General features: G+C 44.8%; 1 protein-coding gene across 1 annotated transcript in view; it reads right to left on the bottom strand.

Annotated features, from left to right (window-relative positions):
• Positions 1–8,020: 8,020 nt before the first annotated feature.
• The window catches only part of LOC147732447 (uncharacterized), an 899,668-nt gene continuing 886,229 nt past the window's right edge, over positions 8,021–21,459 (bottom strand). The window contains exons 21-23 of the mRNA XM_086956972.1: positions 18,586–18,649; positions 8,833–8,904; positions 8,021–8,747 (exon numbers count right to left, since the gene is read on the bottom strand). Coding sequence (XP_086813098.1) covers positions 8,658–8,747; positions 8,833–8,904; positions 18,586–18,649 — 226 coding nt within the window. The 3' untranslated portion in view covers positions 8,021–8,657. The remainder of the gene's footprint in view (positions 8,748–8,832; positions 8,905–18,585; positions 18,650–21,459) is intronic.

Here is a 21,459-nt window from a genome sequence, read left to right as displayed (position 1 = left end):
ATGCCTTTAAGGCCACCATTAGAGGCCACATCACCTCCCTGGTGGTGGCACGAAGACGGGAGGCGTTTAAACTGGAAACCGACCTGGCCAGCAAGATCAAACAGGCGGAAACCCGGGACAGGGACTGTCCCTCGCAGGCGTCTAAGAGAACGCTCGCCAATCTCAGGGGGCAACTCCGAACGCTGCGCACCAACAAGGCGGAGCGCTCCCTGCTGGCGCTCAAACAACGATACTACGAGGGTGGGGACAAGGTAGGACGTCTTCTAGCGGGTAGACTGTGGGCACGTACAGCTAGAGCTCATATAGCCAATATAAGGCGGCAGGACGGCACTTGCGCCACCACTGAAAAGGCCAAGCAGGAGGCCTTCGTTGCTTATTATTCCTCCCTGTATGCAGAGGAAGCTACAACGGCGGAGGCGCGGGAGGCCGTCCTTGCAGACTACGAGGGGTCTCCGCTGCCTCCGGCTTGTGCGGCTGAATTGGAAGAACCCCTACAGGAGGAGGAGATCTCTGCGGCAGTAAAGGACCTCCCCACCGGGAAAACTCCGGGACCGGATGGCCTGCCGCTGACCTTTTACCGCGTATTCCTGACCCAGCTTCGCCCGTACCTACTGCGGCTGTATCGCTCCATCTCCGACACCTCTGGCCCGTCCCCTGATATGGGCCTGGCGGAAATCGCCTTGATCCCTAAGCCTGGGAAGGACCCCGACCTGTGCGCTTCCTATCACCCTATTGCCCTTCTGAATACCGATCTGAAGATATACACCAAAATTCTGGCCAAACGATTGGACCCGTATATGCCGGTACTGATAAACCCGGACCAGGTGGGGTTCATTCGAGATCGACAGGGGGCTGACAACGTGCGCAGGTTGGCACATCTGGTGGGGAAGGTGCGGCACTGGGACATCCCGGCTTGTCTTCTCTCGCTCGACGCGGAGAAGGCCTTTGATCGGGTCGACTGGGCCTTCTTGAGGGGGGTCCTCCAGAAATTCGGTATCGGTCCCAAAATGATCGCTAGAATCATGGCCCCTTATCTCGGACCACAGGCCAGAATCAGGGTCAACGGCCAACTGACACCGCCGCTCTCGATTCACAGGGGCACGAGACAGGGGTGCCCGCTCTCGCCACTCTTGTTCGCCCTCGCGGTGGAACCGCTAGCGGCGCTGATAAGGCGTACCCCTAACATCCATGGAATACCCCACGGGGACGTGACAACAAGGTGGCGCTATTTGCGGATGACCTGATCCTTACTCTTACGCGCCCTCGCGACTCCCTCCCAGCGGTACATGAGGTGCTTTGCCTCTATGAGCGGGCGTCCGGCCTTAAAATAAACCACACCAAATCCTGGGCGCTCAACCTCACCATCCCTGAGGAAGAGGACCAATTCTTGAAAGGGGCTGTGCCTTACCAATGGGCGGAGAGCCACATCAAGTACTTGGGCCTCGATCTGACGCCCCATCTAGACTCTTGGTCCGCGCAGAACTGGACGGCATGCCGCAAAGAAGTCCTAGCAGATCTACGGAAATGGAAGCCCTTGATGGTCTCGTCGCTGGGGCGACTCAACGCGGTTAAAATGTCGGTTCTCCACAGAATTCTTTATGTCTTTCAGTGTTTGCCCACTCCGATCCCGCTCCACTGCATTAGGAGTCTCCAGCGCGTCCTCACGTCGTTCATTTGGGGTGGAAAACGCCCCCGGTTCTCCCAGAAGGTCCTTATGGAACCGAGGGATAGGGGCGACCTCGCCTGTCCGAACCTCCTACACTACTACTGGGCAGCGCACCTCCGGTTCGTAATAGAATGGGGTGCACGTGAAAGCGACAAACACTGGTTCCACATGGACCGGGCAGTCACGGGACGCACATAAGAGATCTACCCTGGTTGCCGCGAGTGGCGCGTTCCAGGAGTGCATACATGGCGGTCCCGAAGAAAACGGTCCTGGATATCTGGGACAGGATAGCGGTGTCCAAAGGTCTCACCACATTCCCGTCCCCGCACACCCCCATAGCTGGAAACCCGCACTTCCCTCCCGCAGCCCGGACTCGTGCATTTGAGAGCTGGACGCACGGAGACTGCAGGGTCATAGGAGACCTCTTCATTGGAGGCTCGCCCAAATCGTGGAAGGACTGCAAGGAAGAATTCAGACTACCTTCGACTGCTGGCCTGCAATACGCCCAGCTGCGCCATTGGACTATGGGGGACGACATGTACCCAGCGGCCACCAGGGCCTACACGCCCTTTGAGAAACTGGCATGTTCCCTAGGGGGGCTGAAGAGGCTTATCTCTCAAATATATAGCATACTACAGCATCCCACCGCACCACCCACTCACCCCTACCAGAGGCAATGGCAGTCGGCAGCAGGCGTCGACATAGAGCCCTCCCAATGGGCCAGGCTGTGGAACGATATCCCCAAAATCTACCGCAGCATCCCCCAGAGGGAAAATGCCTACAAGATGCTCACGCAATGGTACTATACCCCCTTGAGACTTAGTAAAATGTTCCCTACCACCTCGCCGCTGTGCTGGAGGTGTGGATCTGCGACTGGTGACTTTGTGCATATCTGGTGGACGTGCCCTACTCTAGCTGTCTTCTGGAAGGAGGTACTCAGTCACATCAAAAGGGTGCTGGGCTTCCCCCTGCCTGAGGAGGTGTGCACGCTATTGCTAGGCATCCGACCCCCTGCGCTTAGGGCCCTCACGCGCAGCGACTGGATCCTCACGCTCCAAATGCTAGGCGCAGCCAAGCAACTCATCGCTTTGTACTGGAAGCGGGCTGAAGCGCCGCCGATAGCCTCCTGGTTCGTGCGCCTTTGGCAGGTCCTTGCTATGGAAATGCTTACGGCGCGGTTACAAGCGAGGGACGCACGTTTCAAAGCAGTGTGGGAACCCCTTGTGCGCCACCTATGCTCCATCAGTTACGCGCGCCACATGCCTCCTAGGCTTCGTACTTTACACCTATTTGACAACGCCCTTATCCCAGCCAAACCCAGGCAGATTACGCCCTTAACTGACCTCCCCAATGCAGGCGCTGTTGCACCCCGCATGCCCGCTCGCGTTCTGCCCCCCTGATCGCAATTGCGATGCTGCCGCTGTCTCTCCCTGCCCCCCCTGTCATCTCTACCTAGCTCCCCTCTGATTTTTTCTCCTTTCCTACTTGCCACTCTGGCCTTCGCCTCTCTCTGGGGCAGTTGGGCCCTGTTGGGCCTTTAAAATCTGTGACACTACAGTTAGCTATTCTATGTGTGCCTCCCTCGCATAGCAGCATGACACTCGCGCGTAGCCAACCTTTGCAATCATCAACCCTAAGCCACGCGGCCGGCCCCCTTGGCGGGCTTGTAGGCAGGGCGCTGTGTTAACACTTCTTCCCCGCCCCAGTTGGTATACTCCTATGAGTTCTTTTATGCGCGGCCGGCCTCAGCACGAGGTTGTAGGCTTATCGCTGTGTTCACAATAAAAACAGATTTGAACAAAAACGAAAAACAAAAATTTGAATACAGTTTTTTTTTTTTTTTGTATGTTCTTATATAGCACACGACTACCCGGAGGCATCTCGGCGTTTGCCTTGGGAACCCGTCCTGGTTTTTCCCTGTGATATAGCCCCTAACGGGCATCCCCAAGGTGAAAGCCAGGCATCCCGCCGCGGGGGGCCGTTGTGGAGATTAAGCAAGCTTAATGCCCAGAGTTGCAGAGTGTGAACCCATGATTAGGTCAGGCACCGAAGTGAGAATTATCGAGTCCGTGGACATTGAGCTCAAGACCCTGCCGCGTCGGGAATTGAACCCTGGTCCCGGGTCTGACCTCTGCTTCAGGGTCTGCCTGCTCTAACCAGTGAGCCACACTTCTCCACTCTTATACAATACAGTACAACGAAGAATAAGATGTATAACTTGGAACAGAAATTGATTAAAATGTCTTGTATAAGAGGGTTATGAGTTCCTTTTAAAAAGAGCAAGACATGGAGTAGTGTGTAGAGAGGAGGGAGAGACTTTGGATCCTTGTTACACTGGTGGAGGAGTGCTATATATGCCGCCCGTGCTCGAGTGTGGGAGGCTCAAGAGGGAGAGATTCTGTGCTCCTTAGTTTATCAGCCACGTAGGCAGGTGTTGAGTTATGCAGGGCATTAGTGGTACATACAGTCTTTTAGTGAGCTCTTGCCTTCAAGGGTAGCCACCAAAGAGTTAAAAGGATATGAGATATGTAGACCAATTTCTTGCACCCAGAAACAAAGTGGGCGGCTGCATGGACCACAGTTCTAATTAGAGTTCACATGAACGTTGTGAGTCTGGCTCGAAAGAGTTTCTATAATCCAGTCAGGAGTGAACAAGTGCCTAGATTACAGAATGTTAGTCTTCATCAGGGATGAACTGCACAGTGATCCAAAGAAGTCTGAGTTGGTAATTTGCATTCTTGACCACTGCAGATTTTTGCTTTTATCGGTTAAACCTGTTGTTGATGATGAATCCCGGGGATGTGGCATTCTCTACAATGCATGTTCTGAAACCTCTGAAAGAGCACACTTGAATGGAAAGGTGGGTGTTTGTGGAGATATTAGTAGGAATTCCATTTTAGGAGGGTTCGGTTTTAGGTAGTGGTTTTTGGAGAGAAGAGCTTTGGATAAATCTGGGTATCATCCACGTATTGGTGATAGAGTATGCCTAAGCTTTTAAGGATATTTCCATATGGTTCCAGGTAGAGATTAAAAAGGGTAGGGACCACAAATCATGCCTTGTGGAACCCTTTGCTGACGTCTGACCTTGCTCGATATAGTGCCCCTACTTTAACTGCTTGAGAGCAGCTCAAAAGATGCAAATTGAATCATCTTAGAACAGTTCCATCAATGAGGATGCGATCCTTCAGTATGTTAACCAGAGCACTGTAGATGACTGTATTGAATGCTGCCAAGAGGATGAATAAGGCATGAGTTGCCTGAGTTGAGGAAGTGGAGAGCGCTGCCACCACCTGAAGCAGGGCAATCTTGGTACTGCAATCCTGCCTGAAAACCCAGATAGGAGATCATTTAGGAGGTTATTTGCTTGGATATGACCAGAGAGTTGGGATGCTACAGAGCTTTTAGTAACCTTCCTCAGGGAGAGAAGCGAGGAGACAGGTTGGAAATTAGTTAGGTCACTGGAATCAGATTTTTTTCAAGAGCAGAGAAATCTGGTCAATTTTTAGAGAGTTGGGGAAGGAACCTTGCATATGTAAATATTTCACCAAAGAGCCAGAGTAAAGACACAGATGCACTTCAAGCTCTTTGATTATAATTGCTGCCACAGCGTCTTTGAAGTTTTCTGAAAGCTTAACCTTGGCATTAGTTCTTCAAAATGAGGCCAGGTTGACTGAATCTTGCAAACTAACATGTGTAATCAGAGATAACAGAAAATGGAGGAAGACAAAGCTGATTGGACTTGACTTTTTCAGCGAAGAAATTCAGAAAGAAGTTCAAAATGGCTTTTTATTTGCCCTCGGAGCACGGAACTGGCTGTAGCTGTATTTTTCATCAACATTTCCCTGCCATAGATATTCAGAAAATGACATTTGCACCGATCGTCCAAGTTCAAAAATGTAATTTCACCAGCTCCCAGTGAAGTTCAGTATCACGTTTAGAACTCTGCATTATTCACAATGCTTAGCGGGTCAAAGATTCCTGAAATCTCTAATAACTGGCACTGCAATGCATTCCCACCAAGTGGTGTTCGGACCCCTGTCGCCAGATTCACCAATGGTCTTTTAGATATAAACTGAGGAATAAACCTACCATATTACTGAGTGCAGAAGCAATCCACCCACAATTCAGGAAACGTCTGGAAATGCACCAGTTTAGAAATGTATTCAACCCAAAGACCTAACCTGGGACAGAACTTGAATAATGTCTGATGGAGGAGGGACTTTTTCTACACCCCTGCATCTCACTGGACTCTAATTGCTTCTAGGAATCTTGAAGAGTAATTAACATATGATGCTCTTTTTGTACATTTGAACAAAAAGAAATGTAGTAAATCACAGGCTTTGCGACATCTAAATGCACCTGTACTTCTGAGCCTGTGTCATTGTGAAAGGCCGAGGCACTGGATATCAATAGGTTTTCAGGGCAAGGTGAGTACCAGTGTTTTGTCTTACAAAGAGAGGGATCAGGGGCTAAATCACAAAACATTTTTGAGTGACACTACTCGTTGTAGCTGTTTATAAGTAAAGCATGGTTGGTTCTAGCATCGTAACATTTGTTCCCAATACAAGAAAATATTGGAGGTAAATTTACAAAGCTGTCATGAACATGATTTGTTTGGCTAGGATTACGTAGGCTTCATTTGAAGAAAGTAGGATTTACACTTAAACATGAATATGATCCACCTTTGCTTTGCTTTTACAAGCCTTTCAGTGCCGTCCCTTTTTTAATAGAATAGCCAAATCGGAAATACTGGAAACTGTAATATAGATTATTCCTTGCATACACAGGGGTTTCTTTTTCAGCATGTTTTCACTTTTTTGTGTGTGTTGTTTATAAAGCAGAATATGAAGCTTAACCTTATAAGTATATTGTGAGGAGCTAAAAACTGATGCTGGTAAACCATTTTGGAAATTCCTTTTTTTTAAATTCTTTTGCATTTTAATAAATAAATTACTATTCTAATAGAAGGTGTCTACTACTGATACTGATGGTTCCCATGGCCTGGGTCCTCCATCTTGGCGGTTTCGACCTATCCTCATTGTTGCTGGACTGCTTCTTGTTCGCCTGTCTCTTCTTTCCCTCAAGTCATTCCCCGCTTTGGTCTCCTACTCTCCTCCCATCTTATACTATCACCGATTCACGAGATGTTTATGATTGTTGGTCCCCAGCCGGTTTGCATGTCTTTTACTGTGACTCTTTTGTAAGTACTTCCCCTCTTGCCGGTCTGCCCGACCCGATTATCCATTCCTTACCCCTTTTTACCTTTAACCCCCTACCTTCCATGCCCATGTGTCTTAGCTATGCTATGTGCTAATAACCCATGTTATTGTGTATGCACTGTTTTTCTCCTAAGGTATATTTGGCTCCTGCAACTGATGTAATTTTGTAACTTGTAACTCACTGATCCTCATGTAAAGCTCCCTGATACCTCTGGGTCTAGCCAACGCTATATAAAACTCTGCAATTAAATAAATATACCACAGACTTATGTAAGTAGATTTCTGGATGGAGCAGAGTGTGACAATGATGTTTATGTATTTTCATTCTGTCATTTTGTTTTGGTGCTGTTTTTCCTCTGTTATGCAGCATTACTGCAAGTTGATTTTATGTTTTACTGTGGTCATTGTGTTGTGTTCACATTTAAAATGTTGTGTTCTGTTGTATAATTGTGTTGTTGTGCTTCTTTTTTTGCTATTGTTTACTTTAGGGGTGTCAAAAATGCTGCTACTTTTCCAGCCCAATGCACCATATGCCTTTAAAGTTCTTATGACAAGCATCATTTACAACTGTCTGAGGTGATAAAATAGCGCTGATCCAACTCTTCAACTATTTAAAACACCAGTCAGGAAAAAAATTGTGGTACAGGCCTGCCTTAAATTAGCATTTGGACCTCTGTATTTCGCAGCTCTTAATCAAGAGATATACAATTATTTTCTTTAAATAGAGTTGCAAAATTAGAAACGCAAACATGGGCATGCTCAAGTCAAAAGAATCACAAAATTGCCAATGCTTTTTTGAACACTGCTCAAAATATTTCAAACAAGCTGTTCTCTTGTCCAAAAACCTCACCATTACACTAAACACTTCCCAGGAACCTCCCATTACCAAAACAAAGAATGCAAATTCAGCATCAATACATCACACAAGTTGAAAAGCGAAATTGATCCACTCCATATAATGACCCTTTCTGAGATTTTGGAAAAATTGTTTGCATTTGTTCTCACAGCTTACAATAATAATATGATTGATAATAAGAACTCCACTCATCACTTACGTTAAATGATGGAATATGTCAGACTTGTTACTGACTACAAAACCATCATTGTTAGAACAAGTGTGAAAAGAAGTTTACAATTTGTATAGTTATTTCTCCTCTTTAATCCAAAGATTGCCGACATTGTTTCAAAAGTCTATTTTGCTGCACATTATACGAATCCTGTTGTAGTACCATATGTTTGTACCCAAATTAGTGTCCTAGGAAAGAAAAGCTAGCAAAACTCTCAGATTAAACATTATTATCATGGTGTAAACATTGACTCTGGTACCTATTCTGTTCTCATTTACTACTAGTGTCTAAGAACAATTATACATCTTCTTACTAAAATGTAGAGAATATGTAATATCTAATTCATGATCAGGCAACTAGTCATCTGCAGTAAAGCACGGGGGTGAAATTAAGGGTGACGATCATTATCTTTACAAAGCCCCAGCCTCAGCCCGCACAGTACACACAATTTGCCACTTCAAACTCTTACATTCCTAGTCATTCAGTTGCTGTCAGTCAGCCTGGAAATTGGCACAATACAAATACTCCTTCTCTTTACTGCCCAATGCTGTGGGCGAGAGATAAAGCGAAAGAGACTACAATTGCCTGTCACAATGGTATAAAGCAATAGAAAATGCTGACTCATGGTGGTTCTGTTGGTGAAAGGGCACACTACAAATAGTTCGATAAGAGAACAGTTCCTTCCGTAAAATGCTAGTTTGTGAGCTAAGAGTTTTGGCAGCTGTTGACAGGGCAGTATGGAATGACATGGCAAAAGACAAAGCCTTCCTCCTGAAAAGCCTTCTTTAATGCAACCTGAAAACAAAGGAAACTGTGTGTTAGTCACAGGTGAAACACAACTTTCTTGTCAACATTTTGACGCAGATCGAGAAAAACATACCAATTTTTCAGGATCGAGGCATAATCCAACCACAGCTCCTCCACTCCCTGGCAGTTTAGCAGCTGAGCCATGCTGAAGCAAAAAGGTATAAATCAGTCAAGACAGCACAATAACTATTTTAACATTTACTGCTGTTGAAGTCAGTTAAAAGAGTTAAATTCTATGGACAAATTATAACAAGGACCGCTCTTGCTAAGATCAAAACACATCACAGATTACTAATACAATGTTTTATATGTGTTTTTTAATTCTATAGCAGCGAGTTACACGTACATTCCAATAAAAGACAAACATTCACACCAATAAACACAAACATCTCTCTCTGGGCTACTTACACAGATTATGGTAACCACTATAAGATTACATATCATGGTCATTAATATCCTGACAATGTACTTTTTTAGATAACTAAATCTTCATCTTCTTACGGCAGATAGTTATTGGGAAGGCCCACCAGTCTGACCAGCATCGCCGTGCACTCTGCCAAATCTCCTGTCAACTTCTTGTGACTTTCATATGTTCCTTATCCACCAAAGCCCATTCAATTAAGTAATGTCTCCAGAGTTTAATCTTAGGGGCAAAACAGATCACCCAATTAATAGTTATATGCCACTTGGCAAGGCCCATACCCAACAATGCCATCCTCTTTTTCATGTTATGTTTCTTTTTCATGGGGTATATACCCAGCCAACATTGTTTAAATGCATTTAGTATGGGTAAAATCCATGGCTGAATACAAACTTTTAGCTACCATATTCCCAAAATCAGCTTTTTTGTGACATATCCAAAGTATATGATAAAAGCCACCCTCCACTGCTGACGTCTGAGGCAGGCTGATCTACAAGGGTAAATCTCTGCTAACATTTAAGGTGTTATGGTCATATGTAAATATTGAAACTGAACTAACTTGAAGTGTGTGTTAGGTGAAATACTTTTTACTTGTTTGCACGCTTTGTTCCACTCAGAATTGGTACGCGGCTCAGGGCACGCTTGTGACCACCTCTCTTTTTAAGCTTGTATCTCCTCCTTTATCCTGAACTAAAGAAAATAATAAATAATTGCCTGTCTCCGGCAGGAACCAGAATATTGGTCATAACCTTTGTTACAGGCGGTGGGGTGACTCACATGATGTAGGAACTGACCCAGGCCAACTACAAAAGTTTGCTTAGCTTCTTCAAATGTAAGAAATTCCATTAAGGTACAAATCGCCCACTGTTTGGCAGCCACACTCCCTCTATTTAACCATGGACAACTTTGCTAATATCTCTGAAGGGTTTAATGGACCAAAGAGGGATACTGAGGAGGAAATGGTGCCCTCTTATGTGTGGTGATTTACAAAAGGGGGTGGTGATGAACAGAGTGTCTGAATTGAGCAGACCACTCTTACCCAGTCCAAAGATCAGGGCTTGATCCATCACCGTTATTTATCTCACTGCCCCATCCCAGCTCAGAATATGGCTATATGCAAATCAGTCTGTCCCTGGCCCAGTGCATCATGGGAACAGGGCAGACTAAACTACCAAGCCAATTCTTTACCAGAAAGGAGACAAGCTACCGGGGACCGGTTTCTGGCATTTCAGCCTCTTCGGCCCGGCTTGCTTGAATCCTGATGGAGCAGTGAGAAAGGGACTCATGTCTGAGTATACCCTGCCACACCTATAGTGGCCAAAATCGATTTACAAAAGGGGGTGGTGATGAACAGAGTGTCTGAATTGAGCAGACCACTCTTACCCAGTCCAAAGATCAGGGCTTGATCCATCACCGTTATTTATCTCACTGCCCCATCCCAGCTCAGAATATGGCTATATGCAAATCAGTCTGTCCCTGGCCCAGTGCATCATGGGAACAGGGCAGACTAAACTACCAAGCCAATTCTTTACCAGAAAGGAGACAAGCTACCGGGGACCGGTTTCTGGCATTTCAGCCTCTTCGGCCCGGCTTGCTTGAATCCTGATGGAGCAGTGAGAAAGGGACTCATGTCTGAGTATACCCTGCCACACCTATAGTGGCCAAAATCGATTTACAAAAGGGGGTGGTGATGAACAGAGTGTCTGAATTGAGCAGACCACTCTTACCCAGTCCAAAGATCAGGGCTTGATCCATCACCGTTATTTATCTCACTGCCCCATCCCAGCTCAGAATATGGCTATATGCAAATCAGTCTGTCCCTGGCCCAGTGCATCATGGGAACAGGGCAGACTAAACTACCAAGCCAATTCTTTACCAGAAAGGAGACAAGCTACCGGGGACCGGTTTCTGGCATTTCAGCCTCTTCGGCCCGGCTTGCTTGAATCCTGATGGAGCAGTGAGAAAGGGACTCATGTCTGAGTATACCCTGCCACACCTATAGTGGCCAAAATCGATTTACAAAAGGGGGTGGTGATGAACAGAGTGTCTGAATTGAGCAGACCACTCTTACCCAGTCCAAAGATCAGGGCTTGATCCATCACCGTTATTTATCTCACTGCCCCATCCCAGCTCAGAATATGGCTATATGCAAATCAGTCTGTCCCTGGCCCAGTGCATCATGGGAACAGGGCAGACTAAACTACCAAGCCAATTCTTTACCAGAAAGGAGACAAGCTACCGGGGACCGGTTTCTGGCATTTCAGCCTCTTCGGCCCGGCTTGCTTGAATCCTGATGGAGCAGTGAGAAAGGGACTCATGTCTGAGTATACCCTGCCACACCTATAGTGGCCAAAATCGATTTACAAAAGGGGGTGGTGATGAACAGAGTGTCTGAATTGAGCAGACCACTCTTACCCAGTCCAAAGATCAGGGCTTGATCCATCACCGTTATTTATCTCACTGCCCCATCCCAGCTCAGAATATGGCTATATGCAAATCAGTCTGTCCCTGGCCCAGTGCATCATGGGAACAGGGCAGACTAAACTACCAAGCCAATTCTTTACCAGAAAGGAGACAAGCTACCGGGGACCGGTTTCTGGCATTTCAGCCTCTTCGGCCCGGCTTGCTTGAATCCTGATGGAGCAGTGAGAAAGGGACTCATGTCTGAGTATACCCTGCCACACCTATAGTGGCCAAAATCGATTTACAAAAGGGGGTGGTGATGAACAGAGTGTCTGAATTGAGCAGACCACTCTTACCCAGTCCAAAGATCAGGGCTTGATCCATCACCGTTATTTATCTCACTGCCCCATCCCAGCTCAGAATATGGCTATATGCAAATCAGTCTGTCCCTGGCCCAGTGCATCATGGGAACAGGGCAGACTAAACTACCAAGCCAATTCTTTACCAGAAAGGAGACAAGCTACCGGGGACCGGTTTCTGGCATTTCAGCCTCTTCGGCCCGGCTTGCTTGAATCCTGATGGAGCAGTGAGAAAGGGACTCATGTCTGAGTATACCCTGCCACACCTATAGTGGCCAAAATCGATTTACAAAAGGGGGTGGTGATGAACAGAGTGTCTGAATTGAGCAGACCACTCTTACCCAGTCCAAAGATCAGGGCTTGATCCATCACCGTTATTTATCTCACTGCCCCATCCCAGCTCAGAATATGGCTATATGCAAATCAGTCTGTCCCTGGCCCAGTGCATCATGGGAACAGGGCAGACTAAACTACCAAGCCAATTCTTTACCAGAAAGGAGACAAGCTACCGGGGACCGGTTTCTGGCATTTCAGCCTCTTCGGCCCGGCTTGCTTGAATCCTGATGGAGCAGTGAGAAAGGGACTCATGTCTGAGTATACCCTGCCACACCTATAGTGGCCAAAATCGATTTACAAAAGGGGGTGGTGATGAACAGAGTGTCTGAATTGAGCAGACCACTCTTACCCAGTCCAAAGATCAGGGCTTGATCCATCACCGTTATTTATCTCACTGCCCCATCCCAGCTCAGAATATGGCTATATGCAAATCAGTCTGTCCCTGGCCCAGTGCATCATGGGAACAGGGCAGACTAAACTACCAAGCCAATTCTTTACCAGAAAGGAGACAAGCTACCGGGGACCGGTTTCTGGCATTTCAGCCTCTTCGGCCCGGCTTGCTTGAATCCTGATGGAGCAGTGAGAAAGGGACTCATGTCTGAGTATACCCTGCCACACCTATAGTGGCCAAAATCGATTTACAAAAGGGGGTGGTGATGAACAGAGTGTCTGAATTGAGCAGACCACTCTTACCCAGTCCAAAGATCAGGGCTTGATCCATCACCGTTATTTATCTCACTGCCCCATCCCAGCTCAGAATATGGCTATATGCAAATCAGTCTGTCCCTGGCCCAGTGCATCATGGGAACAGGGCAGACTAAACTACCAAGCCAATTCTTTACCAGAAAGGAGACAAGCTACCGGGGACCGGTTTCTGGCATTTCAGCCTCTTCGGCCCGGCTTGCTTGAATCCTGATGGAGCAGTGAGAAAGGGACTCATGTCTGAGTATACCCTGCCACACCTATAGTGGCCAAAATCGATTTACAAAAGGGGGTGGTGATGAACAGAGTGTCTGAATTGAGCAGACCACTCTTACCCAGTCCAAAGATCAGGGCTTGATCCATCACCGTTATTTATCTCACTGCCCCATCCCAGCTCAGAATATGGCTATATGCAAATCAGTCTGTCCCTGGCCCAGTGCATCATGGGAACAGGGCAGACTAAACTACCAAGCCAATTCTTTACCAGAAAGGAGACAAGCTACCGGGGACCGGTTTCTGGCATTTCAGCCTCTTCGGCCCGGCTTGCTTGAATCCTGATGGAGCAGTGAGAAAGGGACTCATGTCTGAGTATACCCTGCCACACCTATAGTGGCCAAAATCGAGAGTATTCTGTTTAATTCAGAGACTCTGTCCCTCACCACCCCTTGTTGTAAATATTTTTGTCCACCCTAAGCGTGGAAGGGTATGCTCAGATGTGAGTCCCTTGCTCATTGCACCATCAGGATTCAAGCAAGCCGGGCCGAAGAGGCTGAAATGCCAGAAACCGGTCCCCGGTAGCTTGTTTCCTTTCCAGTGTAAGAATTGGCTTTTGTAGTTTGGTTTGCCCTGTTCCCATCATGCACTGGGACAGGAACAGACTAATTTGCATACAGCCAGGTTCTGAAACTGGGATGGTGCAGTGAGCTAAAAAACGGTGTTGGATCTAGCCCTGATCTCTTGACTGGGTGAGAGTATTCTGTTTAATTCAGAGACTCTGTCCCTCACCACCCCTTGTTGTAAATATTTTTGTCCACCCTAAGCGTGGAAGGGTATGCTCAGATGTGAGTCCCTTGCTCATTGCACCATCAGGATTCAAGCAAGCCGGGCCGAAGAGGCTGAAATGTCAGAAACCGGTCCCCGGTAGCTTGTTTCCTTTCCAGTGTAAGAATTGGCTTTTGTAGTTTGGTTTGCCCTGTTCCCATCATGCACTGGGACAGGAACAGACTAATTTGCATACAGCCAGGTTCTGAAACTGGGATGGTGCAGTGAGCTAAAAAACGGTGTTGGATCTAGCCCTGATCTCTTGACTGGGTGAGAGTATTCTGTTTAATTCAGAGACTCTGTCCCTCACCACCCCTTGTTGTAAATATTTTTGTCCACCCTAAGCGTGGAAGGGTATGCTCAGATGTGAGTCCCTTGCTCATTGCACCATCAGGATTCAAGCAAGCCGGGCCGAAGAGGCTGAAATGCCAGAAACCGGTCCCCGGTAGCTTGTTTCCTTTCCAGTGTAAGAATTGGCTTTTGTAGTTTGGTTTGCCCTGTTCCCATCATGCACTGGGACAGGAACAGACTAATTTGCATACAGCCAGGTTCTGAAACTGGGATGGTGCAGTGAGCTAAAAAACGGTGTTGGATCTAGCCCTGATCTCTTGACTGGGTGAGAGTATTCTGTTTAATTCAGAGACTCTGTCCCTCACCACCCCTTGTTGTAAATATTTTTGTCCACCCTAAGCGTGGAAGGGTATGCTCAGATGTGAGTCCCTTGCTCATTGCACCATCAGGATTCAAGCAAGCCGGGCCGAAGAGGCTGAAATGCCAGAAACCGGTCCCCGGTAGCTTGTTTCCTTTCCAGTGTAAGAATTGGCTTTTGTAGTTTGGTTTGCCCTGTTCCCATCATGCACTGGGACAGGAACAGACTAATTTGCATACAGCCAGGTTCTGAAACTGGGATGGTGCAGTGAGCTAAAAAACGGTGTTGGATCTAGCCCTGATCTCTTGACTGGGTGAGAGTATTCTGTTTAATTCAGAGACTCTGTCCCTCACCACCCCTTGTTGTAAATATTTTTGTCCACCCTAAGCGTGGAAGGGTATGCTCAGATGTGAGTCCCTTGCTCATTGCACCATCAGGATTCAAGCAAGCCGGGCCGAAGAGGCTGAAATGCCAGAAACCGGTCCCCGGTAGCTTGTTTCCTTTCCAGTGTAAGAATTGGCTTTTGTAGTTTGGTTTGCCCTGTTCCCATCATGCACTGGGACAGGAACAGACTAATTTGCATACAGCCAGGTTCTGAAACTGGGATGGTGCAGTGAGCTAAAAAACGGTGTTGGATCTAGCCCTGATCTCTTGACTGGGTGAGAGTATTCTGTTTAATTCAGAGACTCTGTCCCTCACCACCCCTTGTTGTAAATACTCTTATGTGTGGTGGGCACCATTCTTTCCCGTATTATACCTACTTGTTGGACCAAGTATGGAACATTTTAAAGAAAGTTTTGTCTCATCATCTTATGAGCCAGGAAATCCGGCGGGATTAGATCCACCAGAAGGCTTTTTCCCCCTACTCATCTCCCCCATCAAACCAATGCATCACGTGCTGCAGCTGGGAAGCTGCATACTATAGGACAAGATGAGGGAGTCCCAGACCACCCCTCAACCATGGGAGCTTCAATGTGACGGGCTTTACTATGTTTTCCCACCCAAACCACTGAGGAAATGAATCTGCAATTCTTAAAACACCCCACATGGTATGGGGCACATCGAATCTATAGGAGGAATTTATAGGATGTAAAGGCACCTCAGCTAGAAAACCATTTGCGTCAAGGATATTCTTCAATTTGCATCAAGGATATTCTTCCCATGATTGATAAGGGTAGCATCTTCCAAAACCCCTTTGATTGTTTGACCCCTTCACCACTCTTCCGAAGTTGAGAGTATGTTGGGCTTCCACGTACATGGTAATCTGTATGCCCAGATTCCTAAAGCTGTCATTTGCCCAGATTAGACCTAAGACTAGGAAATAGTCAAGATCTGCTCTCCCCAGTCCCCCAAACCTAATTGGAATTTTTTTAATTTACTCTCATTTGTTCTCAATCTAGAAACTAAACTTTACCAAGCTCCGCAAGGATAGGTATATTAAGTGTGCTGGATCCCTCAAAAAACACTAGGGTGCCGTCTTCATAAAGCTTCTTCATAACACCCACCTGGCTTTCCCAAACTGCCAGGGCTGCCCATAGCCTGAATGCCATCAGCTCCATGGCCATGCTGAACAAAATGGTGGACTAAAGGCATCTTTGTTGAATGCCACATATCTGAAATCCACCCCTCAGTTTGAACTCTTGCAACATGTTTTGTGTTGAGAAGCCTAACTAAGTATTGGAAACTAGGACTGAAACCCATCATCTCAATGACTGTCCAGAGATACTTCCATTTCACCAAACAAAGGCCGCTCAATGTCAAGGATGTCGGAGCATACTCATCACCCGAGAGTGCTAGAGATGTCAGCACATGCATTAGTTAGCGGAGGTTGTGAGTGGTACGCCTCCCCATGATAAATCCAGATTGATCCCTGTGTACCGTTGTACCAATCACTGATCGCCAGGGCCTAACTGAGGAGTTTCACATTTAAATTTAGCATAGAGAAAGGCGAATAAAATTCCAAATGCATGAGGATGTTATCTGTTTTAGGGTTCAGATTGATCAGCGCCTCCCTAAGGAACGGAAGAAGTTTCCCCAATCCTTTGGGTTCCTCAAATACCCTCAGTAGCATCTCTAAGAAGGACTTGGGTATGACCTGGTACAGGCCAGCACCATACCATCGATTCCTGGCACCTTATGTTTTTGCAAGGAGGAGACAGCTTCCTTGAGCTCTTCCTTTGAAAATTGGGCCTCATATTGGGCTCACTGCCATCCTGATATTTTGGGCATTATCAACTCTGAAAAGTAGCCTATTATTTCCTGTGTAGGTAAAGCTTTTGGTTGGATGTATCCTGCTGCCAAGTTACTCCTGCTTGCTTTGATCATTTCAGCCCAGTAGACGTTACACCCTTCATCTTTCCTGTTGCAACCTCAATATATGTGTGTAGGGTTTTCTTTTTTCAATAACCAGGCTAGCATACAGCGCAATGTGTCCCCCTCTCTAAATGTCCTTTGACTACACTCTGATACATTTATAAATGGATTTTATATTGAGAATGTTCCTACAAAAGTCAGAGTGAATTTCAGATTCCATCATTCTCGTGCTTCCTGTTAATCCCAGATGAAGAGACAGCAGATCATGAAGCACTTTGACGGCTAGCCCTAAGTCCGCCGTTCATTTTCATTGAAATAAGGAAGGGAAGACAGGAAAGTGTTCTTATTTAACACAGACCCAAGGAGGACCCAAGAAGAACAAGAGGATTAAACGGGGATAGAGGAAATGTAGACACCTGCCCATTACAAAGTGGTATTTTTCATGTTACTAATAATGAACATGTGTTTAATGTAAAACTGTATTCAACGAGAATTTATTATTCATGGGTTGAAAGCAACTATTATAAAAGAGACTCTGCAAAATGGATAAAAAGACATTCTGAAAAATTACCAGACATTAGCAAAGTCAAAGTCAAACAGCAGCAACCACACAACAAAGGTAACGGCAAAGGAAGAAAATCTTCAACAGATGGGTTTGAGATCACAGTTACTATTACTGACCGCGGAACTCCTCAGCAGCATCAGAATGGGATAGTGGCTTACCAGTAAGTCATTGGTGCTTTCAAGACAGGCAGGGTAAGCACCGAGGGATGTACAGTAATAATTTCCACTTCAGAGATGAAAACACTGCAGGTATTGATGCCCTTGGCCTTATTAGGATTGAGGGGCCATTCAAAGTGTGGCAACATTTGGAGTTCCCTAACCCCATTTATAGGTGGGAAACCACAGGGTTTCCAGTGAAGAAGCCAAAACTAGCTTTGCCATCAGAAATCTCTGACCTGGCAGCCCATATGTCACAAGATCTCTGGTCATAGTGCTGCTCGCCCCCACCTTATTTATGGCAGGTCAGTTGTCACTAAGTTGCCCTGCCAAGAATTGCCATGCGAAGAATGGTGGTCTAGGGCAAAGATATCAAACAGCAATTCCAAAGTTTATGGAACCCCCCCCCCCCCCTGCAACTTGGCACATTGCATTTTTTTCAAGAAACAAACTCCTGCTATGAGACATTAATTCTTTCAAACAACAAACCTTTGCTAACTGCTCGGTTAAGTTCAATTGCCTTAGAAAAGTCACTTCACAAAGAAACCAGCCTGCCCTGTCGAGTCTGTATATTTGTTAGATGGTCCAACAGCAGGAAAACTGAGTCTTGGGCTCCGCTGGAGTAGTGGACCCCTTGCCTGGATTTTAAGAACCTCATGAGAGTTAGACATTTCTTTGGATGCACCAGAGGTAACAGCCGACATGTGAACATATTGTACTGCTTAATCCAATATACAGACCACAGGCCGTCACCAGTACACCGGCAAAAACATGTGCAATCTTATTCTTGTAATTGGTATGATTGATTAACAGTGAAAGGAAATAAAATGACTATGTTGAAATGCATCTGAACAAGATGAAGACAAAAAGCACCAGAATTACCTGTTTGGCTGTGTCAATCATTTTCAAGTTCCCAGGGCCCAGGCTTGCATCTGTGAAAAGAGATCTGGAAGAATAACACAGCACATTCAGAAACTGAGGATCCTTGCAGAACTGCTTTACTAACCTTGCTGAGAAATCAATGTAGGTGATATTTTAAATGGGTGAAAGTGACACAGAACAGATTTTACGAACAATCAATATATAAGCTTTTGCTAAGGAGACTCTGATAAAAAACAAATCTGTATTCACATCCAGTAAATACTATGCAGCTCTGGTCCAAGGATTTTTAGAAATTCCATGTAGACAGACAGTTTGTCATTTGGACTATTTCCTTCACCTACCATCAAGGGCATTTTTAAGGTAATTTGTTACGATCTGATGCTCGCTTGTAGCATCTTGTATTGGGGCTGTAAAGCATCTTTTTTCAGGAGCCTTATTGTATCTTGAGCCCTGAGGCTGCACAATAATTTTGAGACATTCATATTGCCAAAGTTAAGAAAGGAGCTACAGCCCACTATGGAGATAAAATAAATAGAGGGCTGAACTCACACAGCATACTACAATTGACAGAGGCTATTCAGAGAAGACAACACATGCTCGATTTAGACTTTAACAAAAAGAACCACAATTTTTCTAATGCACATTTTTATTTGAATGACAAACATTCTTATAAAAATTATGACATTTATGAATTGCAGGTATTCTGTTATTATTTTCATAGGGTCTGCATTTTATGGACTGGCAAAAATCTATATGTCTGCACATGAAAATATATGCAAATCATAGATTTTCAAGTATATGTCTACTGCCCTAAACTTGGTAATTACTGTGGATAGATGCATTAGCACAAATATTGGTTTCCTTTTTTCTCCACATTGCATTTTGCATGTAGAGAATTCCTTTGTCCGACATCCCTCAGTCAAGAGTGACCTCATAGAGATATCCCTGTTGATTAATTCAGGACGGTATTGCAATGTTTTTGTTAGAAAGACACAAAAAGATGGTATTGAAGATGTGGGGATTTCTACCTAAATCTGCAGGATCCTACATCACACATTCAGCTGCAGGAAATATTCCATCATAACTAGCCTGGTATCCTAGTAGTATTCTTCTAAAAATTAACTTTTTAAGTCTTTGCTGGAAAGACTGAAGCACAGTTGAGCATCATCCACTTATAAAGCAGCAAAGGTTTACAAATGACGCAGGTCTCTAAGGACAAACTGCACTAGAGGTTCCTTTTCAAAACACTGTAAATTTGTAGCTTAATCAATTTAGCTTCATTGCAGCGTGTCAAGCGGAGATATGGATAAAAATATGTTTCTTGACATGGAGTTTCCTTGTAACAAGAACCCCTATGTTTACCCAACAGTAATTTTTTATCTTATGGTTACCTTCTTACCCAAGCTGCTAGACAAGCCACATTTCTCCATTTTAAATATCCAAGCAGCACATAGAATGAAATAATAATTTTTCCTCTACTCTTTCTAAACCAAGAGATATATTTATTCTATTTCTGGAATATACTGACCTATTTAAAGTCACCAATGTGGCACAAGTAAAACAAAAAACGTTATCTTGTTAGGAAACAAAACTTGGCTAAAGCACCATGTTGTTCTTTCATTATCGCACCTGTGTGCCCCTTGGATATGTCGCCTTCGTAATGTGCTTTCTTCACTTCCTATCCTCATATTCTACTGAAAGTATGCTTTTCAGTCATCATTCTTTTGGTTTGTACTGTCTGTTCATTCTCTCTATTTCTGCTACTGATTATCCTCATTCCCCAATTCTATACCATGTAATGCTCTTAGTCCTTAGTTTCTTTCTTCTTTCTAGTTTATTTTTACACAACGTTGTCTCTGACAACATCTTTCCTGTTGATAATTTTCAGACTTTGTCTGTTATTTGGAATATGTAAACACCTAATATTCACAGCTATGAATCTGAATTGTGTTGAATAACATCTCCATAAACAACAGAGTCCCTTCTCACTTTCCCAACTTTAGAGCTGGCCTTGTATTACTGCTAGAAAATCATTTGTCAGATATATACAAGTACAGAAACTGCAGAGATTTTAAGTTGGTAAGTTTTTTGTTTCCCTGCTACAAAAAAAAATTTAACTGTTATTTTGTGTAGCAAATATTGTTATGCTAATTTTAAATCACAGCCAATAGATACTGATGGTAGATGGATTGTTGTTGTGCTGATTATTATTAGCATTCTGGTTATTGTTTTAGTTTATATGGCTCAGCACACATGGATTATGAATTTCGGCCTGAAATAACTGAGAAATCCCTATAATATGCTGATCATTACTTTGCCCTGGGATCTGACTGGAGTCAAATTATACATCCATTTACATATAGAAATCACAAAGTTAAGTTGTACCTAAATAGTAAAAATAGTTTGGTTCAACCATTAATCAGAAATCGTTGGTTGATTACTGAAGTCTCTGTAATCCAACAAAATGAGAATCCTGCACATTTCTCTCAATACAGACTACATCGTATGTTTCTTAGTAGGTTTCTGTTCCAACACTTAGAAAAATCTGAAAATGGATCCATTCTGATATTAGATCATGCTATGATCACAGATATTGATTTATTCCATTTAAAATAACATGTTAGTGGTTGAAGAATTAACATCCTCACTATTAAATTATTCTAATTTTATCTCCTTATTTAAAAAAAAAATAATGAAATCATCAATCCATATGATTTTGGGATACTTTGAAGACAGCTGCTTGTGAATTTATAATAAAATGAGTTTTCAAGAAAGAAAAATATGGTCTATGAATCTAAAGCAGCTTTGAATAACAAAGAATTTTGAAAATCAATTTTATAAATCAAATTCCAAGGAGGAACTAAAAGATTTGGT

This window comes from Lissotriton vulgaris, chromosome 2_1 (assembly GCF_964263255.1).
Source record: "Lissotriton vulgaris chromosome 2_1, aLisVul1.2, whole genome shotgun sequence".
NCBI classification, from domain to species: Eukaryota; Metazoa; Chordata; class Amphibia; order Caudata; family Salamandridae; genus Lissotriton; species Lissotriton vulgaris.
This window is presented reverse-complemented; position numbering and strand designations above follow the sequence as displayed.